The sequence below is a fragment of the Lampetra fluviatilis genome, chromosome 67 (assembly GCF_964198595.1).
Source record: "Lampetra fluviatilis chromosome 67, kcLamFluv1.1, whole genome shotgun sequence".
In the NCBI taxonomy this organism is placed as follows: domain Eukaryota; kingdom Metazoa; phylum Chordata; class Hyperoartia; order Petromyzontiformes; family Petromyzontidae; genus Lampetra; species Lampetra fluviatilis.
The window spans coordinates 2,575,622-2,592,396 of NC_136341.1; the positions used below are offsets into that span (position 1 = coordinate 2,575,622).

At 55.2% G+C, this 16,775-nt stretch overlaps 2 protein-coding genes across 4 annotated transcripts in view; one reads left to right on the plus strand and one right to left on the minus strand.

Moving 5' to 3' along the window:
* LOC144952389 (uncharacterized) overlaps positions 1–8,684 on the minus strand; it is a 33,287-nt gene extending 24,603 nt beyond the window's left edge. Inside the window, exon 1 of the mRNA XM_078882781.1 lies at positions 8,640–8,684. Within this exon, the coding sequence (XP_078738907.1) occupies positions 8,640–8,684 (45 nt within the window). The remainder of the gene's footprint in view (positions 1–8,639) is intronic.
* The window catches only part of LOC144952360 (putative defense protein 3), a 35,853-nt gene continuing 20,525 nt past the window's right edge, over positions 1,448–16,775 (plus strand). Inside the window, exon 1 of one of the 3 annotated variants that reach the window (XM_078882740.1) lies at positions 1,448–1,502. The gene's annotated coding sequence lies outside the window, so the exon portion shown is untranslated. Of the gene's footprint in view, positions 1,503–2,920; positions 3,047–7,924; positions 7,937–16,775 lie in introns of those variants that run through there. The other 2 variants (XM_078882739.1, XM_078882741.1) reach the window with 2 other exon arrangements.

The following is a 16,775-nucleotide window of genomic DNA, read 5'->3' on the forward strand; positions in this document are numbered from 1 at the left end:
CCTCCCCCCCCCCACGCCTCCCGCAAACCTCCCCCACACCTCCCCCCCACTTCTCACCCCCACACCTTCACCCCCCCACACACCCCCCACACCTCTCCTCCCCACGCCTCCCCCCCCCACACACCCCCACACCTCTCCTCCCCCCCCACCTCCCCACACCTCTCCCCCCCACACCTCCCTCCCACACCCCCCCACACCCCCCCCCCACACCTCCCCCCCCACCTCCCCACTCCTTCCCCCCCCCCCACACCTTCCCCCCCCCACACCTCCCCCCCTACACCTCCCCCCCACCTCCCCACTCCTTCCCCCCCCCCACACCTTCCCCCCCCCACACCTCCCCCCCCTACACCTCCCCCCCCTACACCTCCCCCACACCTCTCCCCCCCCCCCACAACTCCCCCCACTTCGCCCCCCCACACCTCCCCCCCCCCACAGCTCTCCCCCCCCACACCTCTCCCCCCCCCACACCTTCCCCCCCACACCTCCCCCCACTTCTCACCCCCACACCTTCCCCCCCCCCCACACCTCTACCCCCCCCTCCACACCTCTCCACCCCCCCCCCCCCACACCTCCCCCCACTTCTCACCCCCACAACCTTCCCCTCCCCCACACCTCTCCCCCCCCCCACACCTCCCCACCCCCCACACCTCTCCCCACTTCTCACCCCCACACCTTCCCCCCCCCCCACACCTCTCCCCCCCCCACACCTCCACCCCCCCACACACCTCCCCCCCCCACACCTCTCCCCCCCCCACACCTCCCCACACCCCCCCCCCACACCTCCCCCCACTTCTCACCCCCACACCTTCCCCCCCCCCACACCTCTCCCCCCCCACACCTCCACCCCCCCACACACCTCCCCCCCGCACACCTCCCCACACCCCCCCACACCTCCCCCCACTTCTCACCCCCCACACCTTCCCCCCCCCACACCTCCCCCCCCCACACACCTCCACATCTCTACCCCCCACCCCACACCTCCCCACCCCACACCTCTCCCCCCCACACCTCCCCCCCCCACCTCCCCCCACTTCTCACCCACACACCTTCCCCTCCCCCACACCTCTCCCCCCCCCCACACCTCCCCACACCCCCCCCCCACACCTCCCCCCACTTCTCACCCCCACACCTTCCCCCCCCACACCTCTGCCCCCCACACCTTCCCCCCCCACACACCTCCACATCTCTACCCCCACACCTCCCCCCCCCACACCTCTCCCCCCCCCACACCTCCCCCCCCCACACCTCTCCCCCCCCACACCTCCCCCCCCCCCCCACACACACCCCTACACTTCTCCTCCCCACACCTTCCCCCCCACTTCTCACCCCCACACCTCCCCCCCCCCACACCTCTCCCCCCCACCTTACCCCCCACATCCCCCCCCCCTCACCTCTCCCCCCACCCCCACGGCGCCCGGGGGCCACTCGAGACCCGAGGCTGAATCCTCAAGGGGCACGCGTCACACTGACTCAGCGCAACCTGGGGGAGTGTGTAGCGTGGGGTGTGTGTGTCTGTGTGTGTCTGTGTGTGTGTCTGTAGTGTGTGTGTGTAGTGTGTGTGTAGTGTGTGTGTGTAGTGTGTGTAGTGTGTGTGTAGTGTGTGTGAGTCTGTGTGTGTGTAGTGTGTCTGTGTGTGTGTAGTGTGTGTGTGTAGTGTGTGTAGTGTATGTATGTAGTGTGTGTGTGTAGTGTGTGTCTGTGTGTGTGTAGTGTGTGTCTGGTGTGTGTAGTGTGTGTAGTGTGTGTGTCTGTGTGTGTCTGTGTGTAGTGTGTGTGTGGTGTGTGTGTGGTGTGTGTGTAGTGTGTGTCGTCTCGGTCAGTCGACCCGTGGCAACTGGGTCTGCCCCGTGACCTCCTGCCAGCGGGCGTTCGACACTTCACGTGCACATGGCCTGGCACAAGCGTCGTGGTGACGTCACCGCCACTTAGTGGCGAATGGCGGTTGTTGTTGTTGTTGTTGTGTGTGGGTGTGTGTGTGGTGTGTGTAGTGTGTGTGTGGTGTGTGTGTAGTGTAGTGTGTGTGGTGTGTGTAGTGTGTGTTTCTGTGTGTGGTGTGTGTGTATTGTGTGTAGTGTGTGTGTAGTGTGTGTATCTGTGTGTGTCTGTGTGTAGTGTGTGTGTGGTGTGTGTGTAGTGTGTGTAGTGTGTGTGTAGTGTGTGTGTAGTGTGTAGCGTAGTGTGTGTCTGTGTGTGTGTCTGTGTGTGTGTAGTGTGTGTGTAGCGTAGTGTGTGTCTGTGTGTGTGTAGTGTGTGTCTGTGTGTGTGTAGTGTGTGTGTGTGGTGTGTGTAGTGTGTGTGTCTGTGTGTGTGTCTGTGTGTGTGTCTGTGTGTGTGTAGTGTGTGTGTATGTAATGTGTATGTAGTGTGTCTTGTAAGTGTGTGTAGTGTGTGTGGGGTGTGTGTATAGTGTGTGGTGTGTGTGTGGGGTGTGTGTGTGGTGTGTATAGTGTGTGGTGTGTGGGGTGTGTGTGGTGTGTATAGTGTGTGGAGTGTGTAGTGTGTGTGTATGTAATGTGTATGTAGTGTGTCTGTGTGTGTGTAAGTGTGTGTAGTGTGTGTGGGGTGTGTGTGGTGTGTATAGTGTGTGGTGTGTGTGTGGTGTGTGTGTGTGGAGTGTGTAGTGTGTGTGTAGTGTTGTATATGTCAGGTCTTGAAAAATCAATACAAATTAAATAAAAATGGGAAAATGTGTAATTATCCGAAATCATGCTAATTTATTAGATTTGCACATAATTTATGCTAATTCTGGAAATGTAGTTATATTACGTTATGCAAGTGTATGTAATTATGCTAATGTATGCAATTGTTATAATTAGGCTCTGCCTCGTTGCCTCGGGTTGTATTATCAATTGGGATAACAGAATGAATGGTATGAATTCTAGATTTGAAGCTTTCGTCACTGCGAGGATTCATACTCTGAGCTTTTTCGGTAAAGTCACGTAGGTAAAAACAAAACCGATCTGTTAGAATGTTTAACAGACAACGAGACAAGAAGTCACAGCTCATCGAGACGCTGGCCTTCTTCAAGAGATGCCGCGATAACAAGGTAATACCCATCGCTTTCACACTCGCACCTGCTGCTGTGTTACTCAATGATGGCATTACAATTCTACTTCTTACGACGTAGAATTGTAATTTATTATTTGTTGTTAGTAACTCAGCTTATTGTAGAGTATAGTAAGTTTCAGTTTATATTTTAGTTTTTTATGTAGTTTTTTTACTTTGGTTTTCTACGTGGTTGTTTGGTAAATGCAGCTACATATCACTAACATTCCTTTCCTTTATTAACGCTGTTCCTTGCGCCCCCCCGTGGTGCTGTTGATCCTGCATAATGCATGGGCATAATGGGACTTTGAAACCCCTCCGCCCACCCCCCTACGCATTGTCCATTGGTATGCTAAATTCCTCTTCATATGCACATTCTTTTGTTAAGGCGCTCCTCCTCGCAACACCTACATAAGCTCCTAGCTTGATAATGTTCTCATTCTTCGCCTGAGGACGGCTGCTTGCGTTGTGGCCAAAACGTCGTGAGAATTGTTTTATTATGTTTTATTTTTATTATTTTATTATTTCCCTTCTACGTGACTTTACCGAAAGAACCAAGAAGATAATGATGGCAGTTAACTTGCATCTTGGAATCCCTGCCTCACTTGATGCAGCAAGTCTGGCTGTGACGATCCCACCTGATGACGGAGACTTGTGTTGCCTCCGAAACGTCGTGATTTTTATTATTTTATTTTTTATTAATTTTTATTTCATTCTTTTTTCAACCTACGTGACTTTACCGAAAAAACTAAGAGTATGAAAGTTATGCAAGTATGATGTAAGCATGCTGATTAAGCTCGGCTTCGTTGTCTAGGGTTGTAATTGTCAATCGGGATAATACAATGAATGTAACTTTAACTCTACTGATAATTGATTTTTTTTTACCCTTCTATCTGGCAACAAAACTGACACCTTTTTTTTACAAGGAGTCATGTTTGTATAAACCACAATAACTGCAGTCACAACTACAAGGGCAATCTCACTCCTCAGTGTGCCGGGAAAAGTCCTGGCAAGGATGATTCAACATTTGCCTTGCTAGGCACGCTGATGAGAGGCTTGCGGAGCCCCAATGCGGTTTCAGGAAAGGGCGGTCCTGCACAGATGCCATATTTTCTGTCTGTCTGCTACAGCAGAGGTGTCGGGAATTCCAACAAGACCTACATCTCTGCTTCATTGACCTGGTCAAAGCCTATGATACCAATCAGTAGGCCTGGGCTCTGGGTTGTTCTTCGTGCTTTCGGAGTCCCTGACCCTCTGCTCACGATCATTAAGGACCTTCATGATGGTGAGCGGGTCCAAGTAAAACTACGTGGCCGGGAGTCAGAGCCATTCCCTGTACACCTTGGGGTGCGACAGGGATGTCCTCTTGCTCCCACATTCTTTAACATTTATTTTGACCACGTAGTTCGTGAAGCCTTCAATAGCTGTACTGGAGGAATTTCCATCTGGTACAGATGCAATGGGAGGCTGATCGATGCCCGGGTGCGGTCAAGGGGATGGCTCCCTATTGCTCAACCATGTTATGTATGCCGATGATCTGGTAATTGCTGCTCACTCAGAAGAGGAGTTGGAGACGCTGCTGCTGAGACTGGAGCATGCCGCTAAGAGGTGGGGCCTTACCATCAGCCCCACCAAAACTAAGCACCTGCCTGGGTATTTTGTACCATCGGACACACCACCCCCACAACTTTCAATCGGTGATGGGGCAGTTGTGGAGAGAGTGGAGAGTTTCCCATACATCGGCAGTTGTGCTCATGACCGGCTCCAGTTTAACAGCAGAGGTCTCACTCCGAATCAGTCGAGCGCCATTATTTTTTCATCTGTTGCGTAACGCTGTGTGGAAGCTACCTGGTCTGTCGCTCCGCACGAAGCTTCAGGTCTTCTCGGCCACAGTCATTCCCTCCCTTCTCTACGCTTGCGAAACGTGGACCCCCCTATGGAGCATCTTCGCCGGTTGGAAGCATTTAGGCTGGCCTGCCTACGATCCATCCTGGGTTTAACCAGGCTGGATTGTGTGAGGAGCTCACAAATCCTTGAAAGATCTGGGCAAAGTCCCATCGGTGAGCTCCTCCGGCAGGCAAGGCTGCGTTGGCTGGGTCATGTAGCCCACATGCCCAGCCACCGCATGCCTAAACAGCTTTTGTTCTGCCGGATCGAGGGGGCTAAACGGGCGCGGCACGGGCTAGAGAAGAGATGGAGTGATGTGGTACAGGAGGACGTGGAGCTGAGTAGACTTGCCGATGACTGGTACCAGCGGTGTCAAGATCGGCCTCAGTAGAGGAGGCTCGTGAAGGACGCTACTGGGCAGTTGGAGGCAGTCGCCCTCCAACAACAACGGAGGGTGGAGGAGCGACGCTCACAACAACGAGCGGAGTGCCGGGTGGCTAAAGCACAGCAAGTTGGTACAGTAGGGGGCACAGGTGGTGCATCAGCCAGTCATCTCGGTCATTCTCGGTCAGTCGACCCGTGGCACCTGCTGGGTCTGCCCCGTGACCTCCTGCCAGCGGGCGTTCGACACTTCACGTGGCCTCAAGGTGCACATAGCCTGGCACAAGCGCCGCGGTGACGTCACCGCCACTTAGTGAGTGAGTGGGGAGCGGTAGTGGAGTCACTGGAGCGGTTATCCGCGAGTTCTTTGTCTTGGTGTGCAGTGTGCTTGCGAATATATGGACTGGTGGGTGAGTGGGTGAGTGAGTGGGTGGGTGAGTGGGTGAGTGAGTGGGTGGATGGGTGGGTGGGTGAGTGAGTGAGTGAGTGGGTTGGTGGGTGGGTGAGTGGGGTGGGTGGGTGAGTGAGTGAGTGGGTGAGTGGGTGGGTGGGTGAGTGGGTGGGTGGTTGGGTGAGTGAGTGAGTGAGTGAGTGGGTGGGTGAGTGGGTGGGTGAGTGAGTGAGTAGGTGAGTGGGTGGGTGGGTGAGTGGGTGAGTGGGTGGGTGGGTGGGTGAGTGGTGGGTGGGTGAGTGAGTGAGTGGGTGAGTGGGGTGGGGGTGGGTGAGTGGGGTGAGTGGTTGGGTAGGTGAGTGAGTGAGTGGGTGGGTGGTTGAGTGAGTGAGTGAGTTGGTGAGTGAGTGAGTGGGTGGGTGGGTGGGTGAGTGAGTGAGTGAGTGGGTGGTGGGTGAGTGGGGTGGTTGAGTGAGTGAGTGGGTGAGTGAGTAGGTGAGTGGATGGGTAGGTGAGTGTGGTTAGTGGGTAGGTGGGTGGGTGAGTGGGTGTGTGGGTGAGTGGGTGGGTGGTTGAGTGAGTGAGTGGGTGAGTGAGTGATGCGTAAGTGGTTGGTTGCGTTGGTGGATGCGTGGGTGGGTGAGTGAGTGGACGGGTGAGTGAGTGGGTTGGTGGGTAGGTGAGTGAGTGGGTGGGTGAGTAGATGAGTGGATGGATGGGTGGGGTGAGTGAGTGGGTTGGTGGGTAGGTGAGTGAGTGTCACCTGCTAGAGAACAAACGGACTGATGGTGGGTGGTTGAGTGTCACCTGCTAGAGAAGAGATGCATCTGATGCGGTCGGGGAGAAAATGTAGAACCTGGCACAGTAGGGGGGTCACAGGTGGTGCATCTGCCAGCCATGTCAGTCAGTGAACCCGTGGCACCACCTGGGGTCTCACTCAACAGCCCTTGCCCCGACTGTCTTGGGAGACTACACGGGGGGCCTTTGTCGTTGCTTCTGTGCGCGTGCTGAAGTGGCTGGTGTGTTAAGTGGCTTTAATGACGGCGCATTCACTCCCACCCATCCCCTCCCTCCCTCACTCCCCCCTCCCTCCCTCCATCCCCTCCCACCCTCCCCTCCCTCCCTCACTCCCCCCTCCCTCCCTCCATCCCTCCCCTCCCACCCTCCCCTCCCTCCCCTCCCCTCCCTCCCCTCCAACTCTCCCTCCCCTCCCTCCCTCCCCTCCCTCCCCTCCCCTCCCTCCCTCCCCTCCAACTCTCCCTCGCTCCCCACCCTCCCTCCAACCCTCCCTCCCCTCCATCCCTCCCTTCCCTCCATCCCTCCATCCCTCCTTCTCCTCCCTCCCTCCCTCCCCTCCCTCCTCCCTCCCCTCCCTCCATCCTTCCCTCCCTTCCTCCCAACCTCCCCTCCCAACCTCCCCTCCCTCCCCTCGAACCCTCCCTCCCTCCCCTCCCTCCCCCCTCCCTCCCCTCCAACCATCCCACCCTCCCCTCCCTCCCTCACACCCCCCTCCCTCCATCCCTCCCCTCCCACCCTCCCCCTCCCTCCCCTCCCCTCCCTCCCCTCCAACTCTCCCTCGCTCCCCCCTCCCTCCAACCCTCCCTCCCCTCCATCCTCCCTTCCCTCCATCCCTCCATCCCTCCTTCTCCTCCCTCCTCCCTCCCCTCCCTCCCTCACATCCCCCCTCCCTCCATCCCTCCCCTCCCTCACTCCCCCCTCCCTCCCTCCATCCCTCCCCTTCCCTCCCCTCCCTCCCCTCCAACTCTCCCTCGCTCCCCCCTCCCTCCAACCCTCCCTCCCCTCCATCCCTCCCTTCCCTCCATCCCTCCCCTCCCCTCCCTCCCCTCCAACTCTCCCTCGCTCCCCCTCCCTCCAACCCTCCCTCCCCTCCATCCCTCCCTTCCCTCCATCCCTCCCCTCCCTCCCCTCCAACCATCCCACCCTCCCTCCCTCACTCCCCCCTCCCTCCATCCATCCCTCCCCTCCCACCCTCCCCTCCCTCCCCTCCCCCTCCCCTCCCCTCCCTCCCCTCCCTCCCCTCCCTCCCTCCCTCCCTCCCTCCCTCCCTCCCTCCCCTCCCTCCCCTCCAACCATCCCACCCTCCCCTCCCTCCCCTACAACCCTCCCTCTTTCCCTCTCCTCAAACCCCTCCCTGCCTCGCTCCTCCCCCCCAGTCCATTAAAGCCTCTGGCTCGCGCCACGCTCAGAGCATTGGCTCATCGCGACCGCGAGGTGAGTGAACGAGCGGGACGAGTGGACCGCGTGATGGGTTAGTGACTTTGCTGATCACGTGACCATCACCACGTTCTAGTGATGGGTTAGTGACTTTGCTGATCACGTGACCATCAGCACGTTCTAATGATGGGTTAGTGACTTTGCTGATCACGTGACCATCAGCACGTTCTAATGATGGGTTAGTGACTTTGCTGATCACGTGACCATCAGCACGTTCTAGTGATGGATTAGTGACTTTGCTGATCACGTGACCATCAGCACGTTCTCGTGATGAGTTAGTGACTTTGCTGATCACGTGACCATCAGCACGTTCTCGTGATGGGTTAGTGACTTTGCTGATCACGTGACCATCACCACGTTCTAGTGATGGGTTAGTGACTTTGCTGATCACGTGACCATCAGCACGTTCTGGTGATGGGTTAGTGACTTTGCTGATCACGTGACCATCACCACGTTCTAGTGATGGGTTAGTGACTTTGCTGACCACGTGACCATCAGCACGTTCTGGTGATGGGTTAGTGACTTTGCTGATCACGTGACCATCACCACGTTCCAGTGATGGGTTAGTGACTTTGCTGATCACGTGACCATCACCACGTTATAGTGATGGGTGCATCAGGCACAATCTTAATTAGAGATATTTTTTTGTGGTTTGATGGTAATTGAATTGAAGGTTGGGGTAGTTACTAGCCCCTCGCACCCGTCCAGAGCCCCCCTTGGCCGCTTTGGTGGCTACAATCGCCATGAAGGGAATGTCCAATCGAAATTGGCCCTCCACCCCACAGCACCGCTCACCACAGCGGTACCGTCTGGCACCAACCAGGAGGTAGGGAGTTGTTTTGCCGGACACCCCAACTACCATCACCCCCACCACCACCACTACCATCACCCCCACCACCACCACCCCCACCACCACCCCCACTACCATCACCACCCCCACTACCATCACCCCCCACCACCACCACTACCTTCACCACCCCCACTACCATCACCACCCCCACTATCATCACCACCACCACTACTATCACCCCCACCACCACCACCACCCCCACCACCACCACCACCACCCCCACCACCACCACCACCACCACCCCCACCACCACCACCACCACCCCCACCACCACCCCCCACCCCCACCACCACCACCACCCCCACCACCACCACCACCCCCATCACCACCACCACCACCACCCCCACCACCACCACTACCATCACCACCCCAACCACCCCCACTACCACCACCACCCCCCACCACCACTCCCCCACCACCACCACCTCCCCCATCACCACCACCACCCCCCCCACCACCACTCCCCCACCACCACCACCACCCCCACCACCACTCCCCCCACCACCACCACCACCCCCACCACCACCACCACCACCACCCCCACCACCACTCCCCCACCACCACCACCACCCCCACCCCCACCACCACCACCACCCCCACCACCACCCCCACCTCTGTTCGGGTTTCGGGAACTTCGAAATGACAACACCGGTTGCATTAGCAGCGCTATAGGCGATGGGGATGCCATCAACATCATCATCAACATCATTATCAACATCATCATCAACAACATCATCATCAACATCATCATCAGCAGAGGCATCAGCAGCAGCAGCTGTATCATCATCATCATCAGCACCAGTAGCTGTATCATCATCATCATCATCACCAGCAGCTGTATCATCATCATCATCATCACCAGCAGCTGTATCATCATCATCATCATCACCAGCAGCTGTATCATCATCATCAGCACCAGCAGCAGCAGCTGTATCATCATCATCATCACCAGCAGCTGTATCATCATCATCATCATCACCAGCAGCTGTATCATCATCATCATCACCAGCAGCTGTATCATCATCATCATCATCACCAGCAGCTGTATCATCATCATCAGCACCAGCACCAGCAGCTGTATCATCATCAGCACCAGCACCAGCAGCTGTATCATCATCAGCACCAGCACCAGCAGCTGTATCATCATCATCATCATCAGCAGCAGCAGCAGCTGTATCATCATCAGCACCAGCACCAGCAGCTGTATCATCATCATCATCAGCAGCAGCAGCAGCAGCAGCAGCTGTATCATCATCATCACCATCAGCAGCAGCTGTATCATCATCATCAGCACCAGCACCAGCAGCTGTATCATCATCAGCACCAGCACCAGCAGCTGTATCATCATCATCATCATCAGCAGCAGCAGCAGCAGCAGCTGTATCATCATCATCACCATCAGCAGCAGCTGTATCATCATCATCAGCACCAGCAGCAGTATCATCATCATCAGCAGCAGCAGCAGCTGTATCATCATCATCACCATCAGCAGCAGCTGTATCATCATCATCAGCACCAGCACCAGCAGCTGTATCATCATCAGCACCAGCACCAGCAGCTGTATCATCATCATCATCAGCAGCAGCAGCAGCAGCTGTATCATCATCATCACCATCAGCAGCAGCTGTATCATCATCATCATCAGCACCAGCAGCTGTATCATCATCATCAGCAGCAGCAGCAGCTGTATCATCATCAGCAGCAGCAGCAGCTGTATCATCATCAGCAGCAGCAGCAGCTGTATCATCATCATCAGCAGCAGCAGCTGTATCATCATCATCACCACCATCACCACCATCACCACTCTCCCGTGTCTCGTACCCTCATTTTACCCCCCCCCCGGCCCCGCCCCTCGTCCCCCCCCCCCCCCACTGACCCCCCCCCCCCTACTGACCCCCCCACCCCTCTGACCCCGCGCTGATGGATTTTGAAACCCGAACGCCTCAGCCCCTCGCTGTTGCCCCCACCTAGGAGCCCAGTCACCCAGCCCCCCAGCTCCACCCTGAGACCAGCTCCACCACTGGGACCAGTCACCCAGCTCCCCAGCTCCACCCTGAGACCAGCTCCACCCTGAGCCCAGCTCCACCACTGGGACCAGTCACCCAGCCTCCCAGCTCCACCCTGAGCCCAGCTCCACCACTGGGACCAGTCACCCAGCCCCCCAGCTCCACCCTGAGACCAGCTCCACCACTGGGACCAGTCACCCAGCCCCCCAGCTCCACCCTGAGCCCAGCTCCACCACTGGGACCAGTCACCCAGTCCCCCAGCTCCACCCTGAGACCAGCTCCACCCTGAGCCCAGCTCCACCACTGGTACGAGCTCCACCACTGGGACCAGTCACCCAGCCCCCCAGCTCCACCCTGAGCCCAGCTCCACCAGTGGGACGAGCTCCACCACTGGGACCAGTCACCCAGCCCCCCAGCTCCACCACTGGGACGAGCTCTACCCCCGTAACTATTTGAGAGACAGATTATCCCTCTGAGACTGAGGTTCGATCCCGACCCTGACGATGCCTGCTGCTGTTTATGTGAAGTCTGCGTCTCTCATCATCATCACGGTGGCTAGGAGATGTTGACTACCTCGCCTGGTCTACAGGAGGTCGTGGGTTCTAGCCCGACCCTGACGATGCCTGCTGCTGCTGTATAAGTAAAGTCTGCGTCTTTCTCTCTCTCATCATCATCATCACGGTGGCTAGGAGATGTTAACTACCTCGCCTGGTCTACAGGAGGTCGTGGGTTCGATCCCGACCCTGACGATGCCTGCTGCTGTATATTTGGAGTTTGCGTGTCTCTCTTTCTCTCATCATCACGTTGGCTAGGAGATGTTGACTACCTCGCCTGGTCTACAGGAGGTCGTGGGTTCCATCCCGACCCTGACGATGCCTGCTGCTGTATTTGTGAAGTCTGCGTCTCTCTCATCATCATCATCACGGTGGCTAGGAGATGTTGACTACCTCGCCTGGTCTACAGGAGGTCGTGGGTTCCATCCCGACCCTGACGATGCCTGCTACTGTATAAGTGGTGTCTGCGTCTCTCTCTCATCATCATCACGGTGGCTAGGAGATGTTGACTACCTCGCCTGGTCTACAGGAGGTCGTCGGTTCCATCCTGTCCCTGACGATGCCTGCTGCTGTATTTGTGAAGTCTGCGTCTCTCTCATCATTATCATCACGGTGGCTAGGAGATGTTGACTACCTCGCCTGGTCTACAGGAGGTCGTGGGTTCTAGCCCGACCCTGACGATGCCTGCTGCTGCTGTATAAGTAAAGTCTGCGTCTTTCTCTCTCTCATCATCATCATCACGGTGGCTAGGATATGTTAACTACCTCGCCTGGTCTACAGGAGGTCGTGGGTTCGATCCCGACCCTGACGATGCCTGCTGCTGTATTTGTGAAGTCTGCGTCTCTCTCTCATCATCATCACGGTGGCTAGGATATGTTAACTACCTCGCCTGGTCTACAGGAGGTCGTGGGTTCCATCCCGACCCTGACGCTGCCTGCTGCTGTATAAGTGGAGTCTGCATCTCTCTCTCTCATCATCATCACGGTGAGTAGGAAATGTTAACTACCTCGCTTGGACTACAGGAGGTCGTGGGTTCCATGCCGATCCTGACGATGCCTGCTGCTGCTGTATAAGTGGAGTCTGCGTCTCTCTCATCATCATCACGGTGGCTAGGAGATGTTGACTACCTCGCCTGGTCTACAGGAGGTCGTGGGTTCCATCCTGACCCTGACGATGCCTGCTGCTGCTGTATACGTGGAGTCTGCGTCTCTCTCTCTCTCATCAAAATGAACTGCCTAGTAGCCAAGTAGCAGGGGGTTAACTTGGTTCAAATGAAAAAAACGCTTAAAAATAGCTTTTAATAGCTTTCGAGTCTTGGGGGAAATGCGATGTTCCCAATGCAGGTTTCTCTCCTCCCCCAACTCCATCGATGAGCACGTGGGCTCACGGTCGTGGGACTCGAATCGCACGTTCACTCGTGAACAGACGTCACTTTCAGAGCAGTCAAGGCACGTCCGGAGACACAGGGGAGACCCCCATCCTGCGTGAGCCTCTTGGCACAGTGGTTCTTAACCTGGGGTGGCGTGCACCCCAGGTTAAGAACCACTGCACTACACTATACACTACATTATACATTATCCTATACACTACACACTACACTATACACTACATTATACACTATCCTATACACTACACACTACACTATACACTGCACTACACACTACACTATACACTACACTATGCACTACTATACACTGTAACCTGCAACAGACTGCCGGGGCATGCGCTGTTAGCGCGCGCCTACGAAGGCTGCCGGCACTGTGGGCACGTGAGGGGGAGTGGGTGGCCTCGACCACGCCCGGCCGCCTTTGTCTCTCTCCAAAGTCAAAGGTCCCCCGTGTAGCCTGCAACAGACTGCCGGGGCAAGCGCTGTTATCGAGTAGCAGCAGCGCCTACGAAGGCTGCCGGCACTGTGGGCACGTGAGGGGGAGTGGGTGACCGGCGACCACGCCCGGCCGCCTTTGTCTCCCCGGCGGCACGGTTGTGGCCACGTGCGGTACGAATGGAAGTTCACGGTCAACGTCAGAGATGGGCGTTCATTTACACTGCAGGAGGTGGAATCCGATGGTCTTTGAAGCTCTTTGTTCACGGATGTCCAGTGGGGGGGGGGGGGGGGCACTGGATCAGGGACTCCTCGAGGTTCCAGAGGTTTGTCCGTAAGTCGATTTGTCCGTAAGTCGATTTGTCCGTAAGTCGATTTGTCCGTAAGTCGATTTGTCCGTAAGTCGATTTGTCCGTAAGTCGATTTGTTCGTAAGTCGATTTGTTCGTAAGTCGATTTGTCCGTAAGTCGATTTGTCCGTAAGTCGATTTGTTGAATATCCCACAATGTCACAGCGACAAACACGACTCACGCGCTCACGGCGTCTTGTGGCAAAGCATCGGCAAAGCTGAACGCATCGTAGGAAGTTCGTCAACGTGTGCACACCACACCAGGTACTCGTTTGAGGCTGAGTCAACCTCGCTGCGGCCCAGGAACAAGGGCGCGGATAATCGCTGCCACTGGTGCTGACGGTGAGCGGGGAATCGAACCCGTCTTGGTCGTCCGTCTTAGCCGGCTGTGTGTGGTTCACGGCAGATCGAGGTTCGTAGCGCAGCGCGCTAACCGTTGCGCCACCACTCCCTCCACCCCCCCTCCCCCCCACCACCACCGCCGCTACTGCCACACACACGCAGACACGGGATACTCGGCTAATGAATCTCAATGGGATGTCCCCGCGCGCGGTCAACGTTAACAAAGGATGGTGGTGGTGGTGGTGGTGCGAGTGACAGGAATCTGGACGGCTTACTCACCCCGGGAGGCTAAACGCGCTGATGTCACACGGGACGATAATTCCGTGGGTTGAGTCGACCTAGGGGAGGCCCAGAACCGGTGAAAAAAGACAAACACACACAACGACAAAGATGAAGAATCTCAGAGGGGAGCCCCCGCCTCTTGCCGAAAAGTGTTAAATACACTGGTCAACACTTTTTCCTGCATAAGGTATTCCGACGGTTGTAATGTAATTTCGGGGTGCTGATTCCAAATCTGGCATCAGTTTTTGTCTATCACATCAGGTTTTTGAGATATCAAATATAGCATTTTCAATAAAAACTGCGGAAGAAAGATATTAAATAAATGTGGATATCTACATAAAATGATATTATAAACACACCATCCTAAAAACACAGCACCATATTTTAACACTAAAGCAGTCACTGACTCGCAACAACTTGCAATCATAAGTGACGGAGTTAATTTCGGGTAAAATCAATGAAAATGGGGTATGCCGATAGCATAGAAATGGGATGTGATAGAGAAAATCTGAGATCAGATTTGGAATCGGCACCCTGAAATTAGTCTAGAACAGCTGCAAAAGTCCAGGCCAGAAAAAAATGTTTTTTTTTTGTTGAGCAGTGTAAGTTTCCATCGGGGGTGAAACAGAAGATAAGTGGAAGAAAATCAGAAGGTCAACACGAGGCACACAATCACATGTACACATCAGAATCAGAAGTTTATTTCTGGAGCAACGTCCATCGATTTTAAACGCTCTCTAAAGTGGATCAGATTTGGAATCAGCACCCTGAAATTAGTCTAGAACAGCTGCAAAAGTCCAGGCCAGAAAAACATGTTTTTTTTTGTTGACCAGTGATATAGGACGTCAATCATTACCAAAGAGACCACGACCCATCAGAGGGATGGATGTCCCGCGGTTAAAACGGATGATGAAATCTCAGAGGGGAGCCCGCCTCTTGGTGAAAAGTGATAAATATAGGACGTCGGTCAGTTCCTAAGAGATCTTGACCCATCAGTGGGATGGATTTCCCTCGGTAAAAACGCATAATGAATCTCAGAGGGGAGCCCGCCTCTGTTTCAAAAAAGTGTTCAATATAGGACTCAGTCATTACCAAAGAGACCACGAACCACAGAGGGATGGATGTTCATCGGTTAAAACGGACGTTGAAATCTCTGAACTAAACAGCGTTTTAAATTAGTGTTTTTATTTAACCAGCTGCCCTGTAAGCTCTTTTTTCAGAAGCGACCCTGGGCATCGCAAATGATAGCTCAGCAAAAGTCGGCTCAACGTCGTGTGGACATTCATAGCGGCAGACAGACACCCTCGACGCGAGGGTGACGTTCATTCTAAATGTTGGAGGGGGGGGGGAAAGCCGGAGGAGGACCTGGAGAAAAATCCACGCGACCACTGGGAGAGAGAGAGAGGGCATCGTCAGGGTCGGGATGGAACCCACGACCTCCTGTAGACCAGGTGAGGTAGTTAACATCTCCTAGCCACCGTGATAATGAGAGAGAGTGACACGCAAACTCCAAATATACAGCAGCAGCAGGCATCGTCAGGGTCGGGATGGAACCCACGACCTCCTGTATACCAGGCGAGGTAGTTAACATCTCCTAGCCACCGTGATGATGATGAGAGAGAGAAACGCAGACTCCAAATATACATCAGCAGCAGGAATTGTCAGGGTCGGGATCGAACCTCAGTCTCAAGAGGGATAATCTGTCTCTCTTTCTCTGTCTCTCTCTGTCTCTCTTTCAGTGTGTGTCTCTGTCTCTCTCTGTGTATCTCTCTCTGTCTATCTGTGTGTCTCTGACTCTCTCTGTGTATCTTTCCCTGTGTCTTTCTGTCTCTATCTGTCTCTCTCTGTCTCTTTCTGTCTCTATTTCTGCGTGTGTCTCTCTCTGTGTGTCTCTCTGAGTGTCTCTGACTCTCTCTGTGTATCTCTCTCTGTCTCTCTCTCTGTCTCTATCTGTCTCTATCTGTCTCTCAAATAGTGAAATAAAGGACGCGCAGCCAGTCGCAAAGAGACAATGGTTCTCAAAGGGGCACTCACGAGGCTAAATTTATCTCTCCCTGCCGAGCGAGAGCGATGAGCGAGGTTTCCTGCGCGCCCTTCCAAACCAAACAGAGCCCGCTAACTCTCAATGGGGGGGGGGGGGGGTGACACGGGGGGGGGGGGGAGTGGTGGTGCAGCGGTTAGCGCTACAAACCCGACAAACTCCCCGGGCTCGAGTCACTGGACACCCCCCCCCCCCTCCTGTAGGTCGACTCAGCCTCAAAATGAGTACCCGATTTGCCCTGTGTAGTGCACTGCCTATAGACTCAGCACTGCACCATAGACTCAACACTGCACCATAGACTCAACACTGCACCATAGACTCAACACTGCCCATAGACTCAACATCACCCATAGACTCAACACTGCACCATAGACTCAACACTACCCCATAGACTCAACACTGCACCATAGACTCAACACTGCACCATAGACTCAACATCACCCATAGACTCAACACTACCCCATAGACTCAACACTGCCCATAGACTCAGCACTGCCCATAGACTCAACACTGCACCATAGACTCAGCACTGCCCATAGACTCAACACTGCACCACAGACTAAACACTGCACCATAGACTCAACACTGCA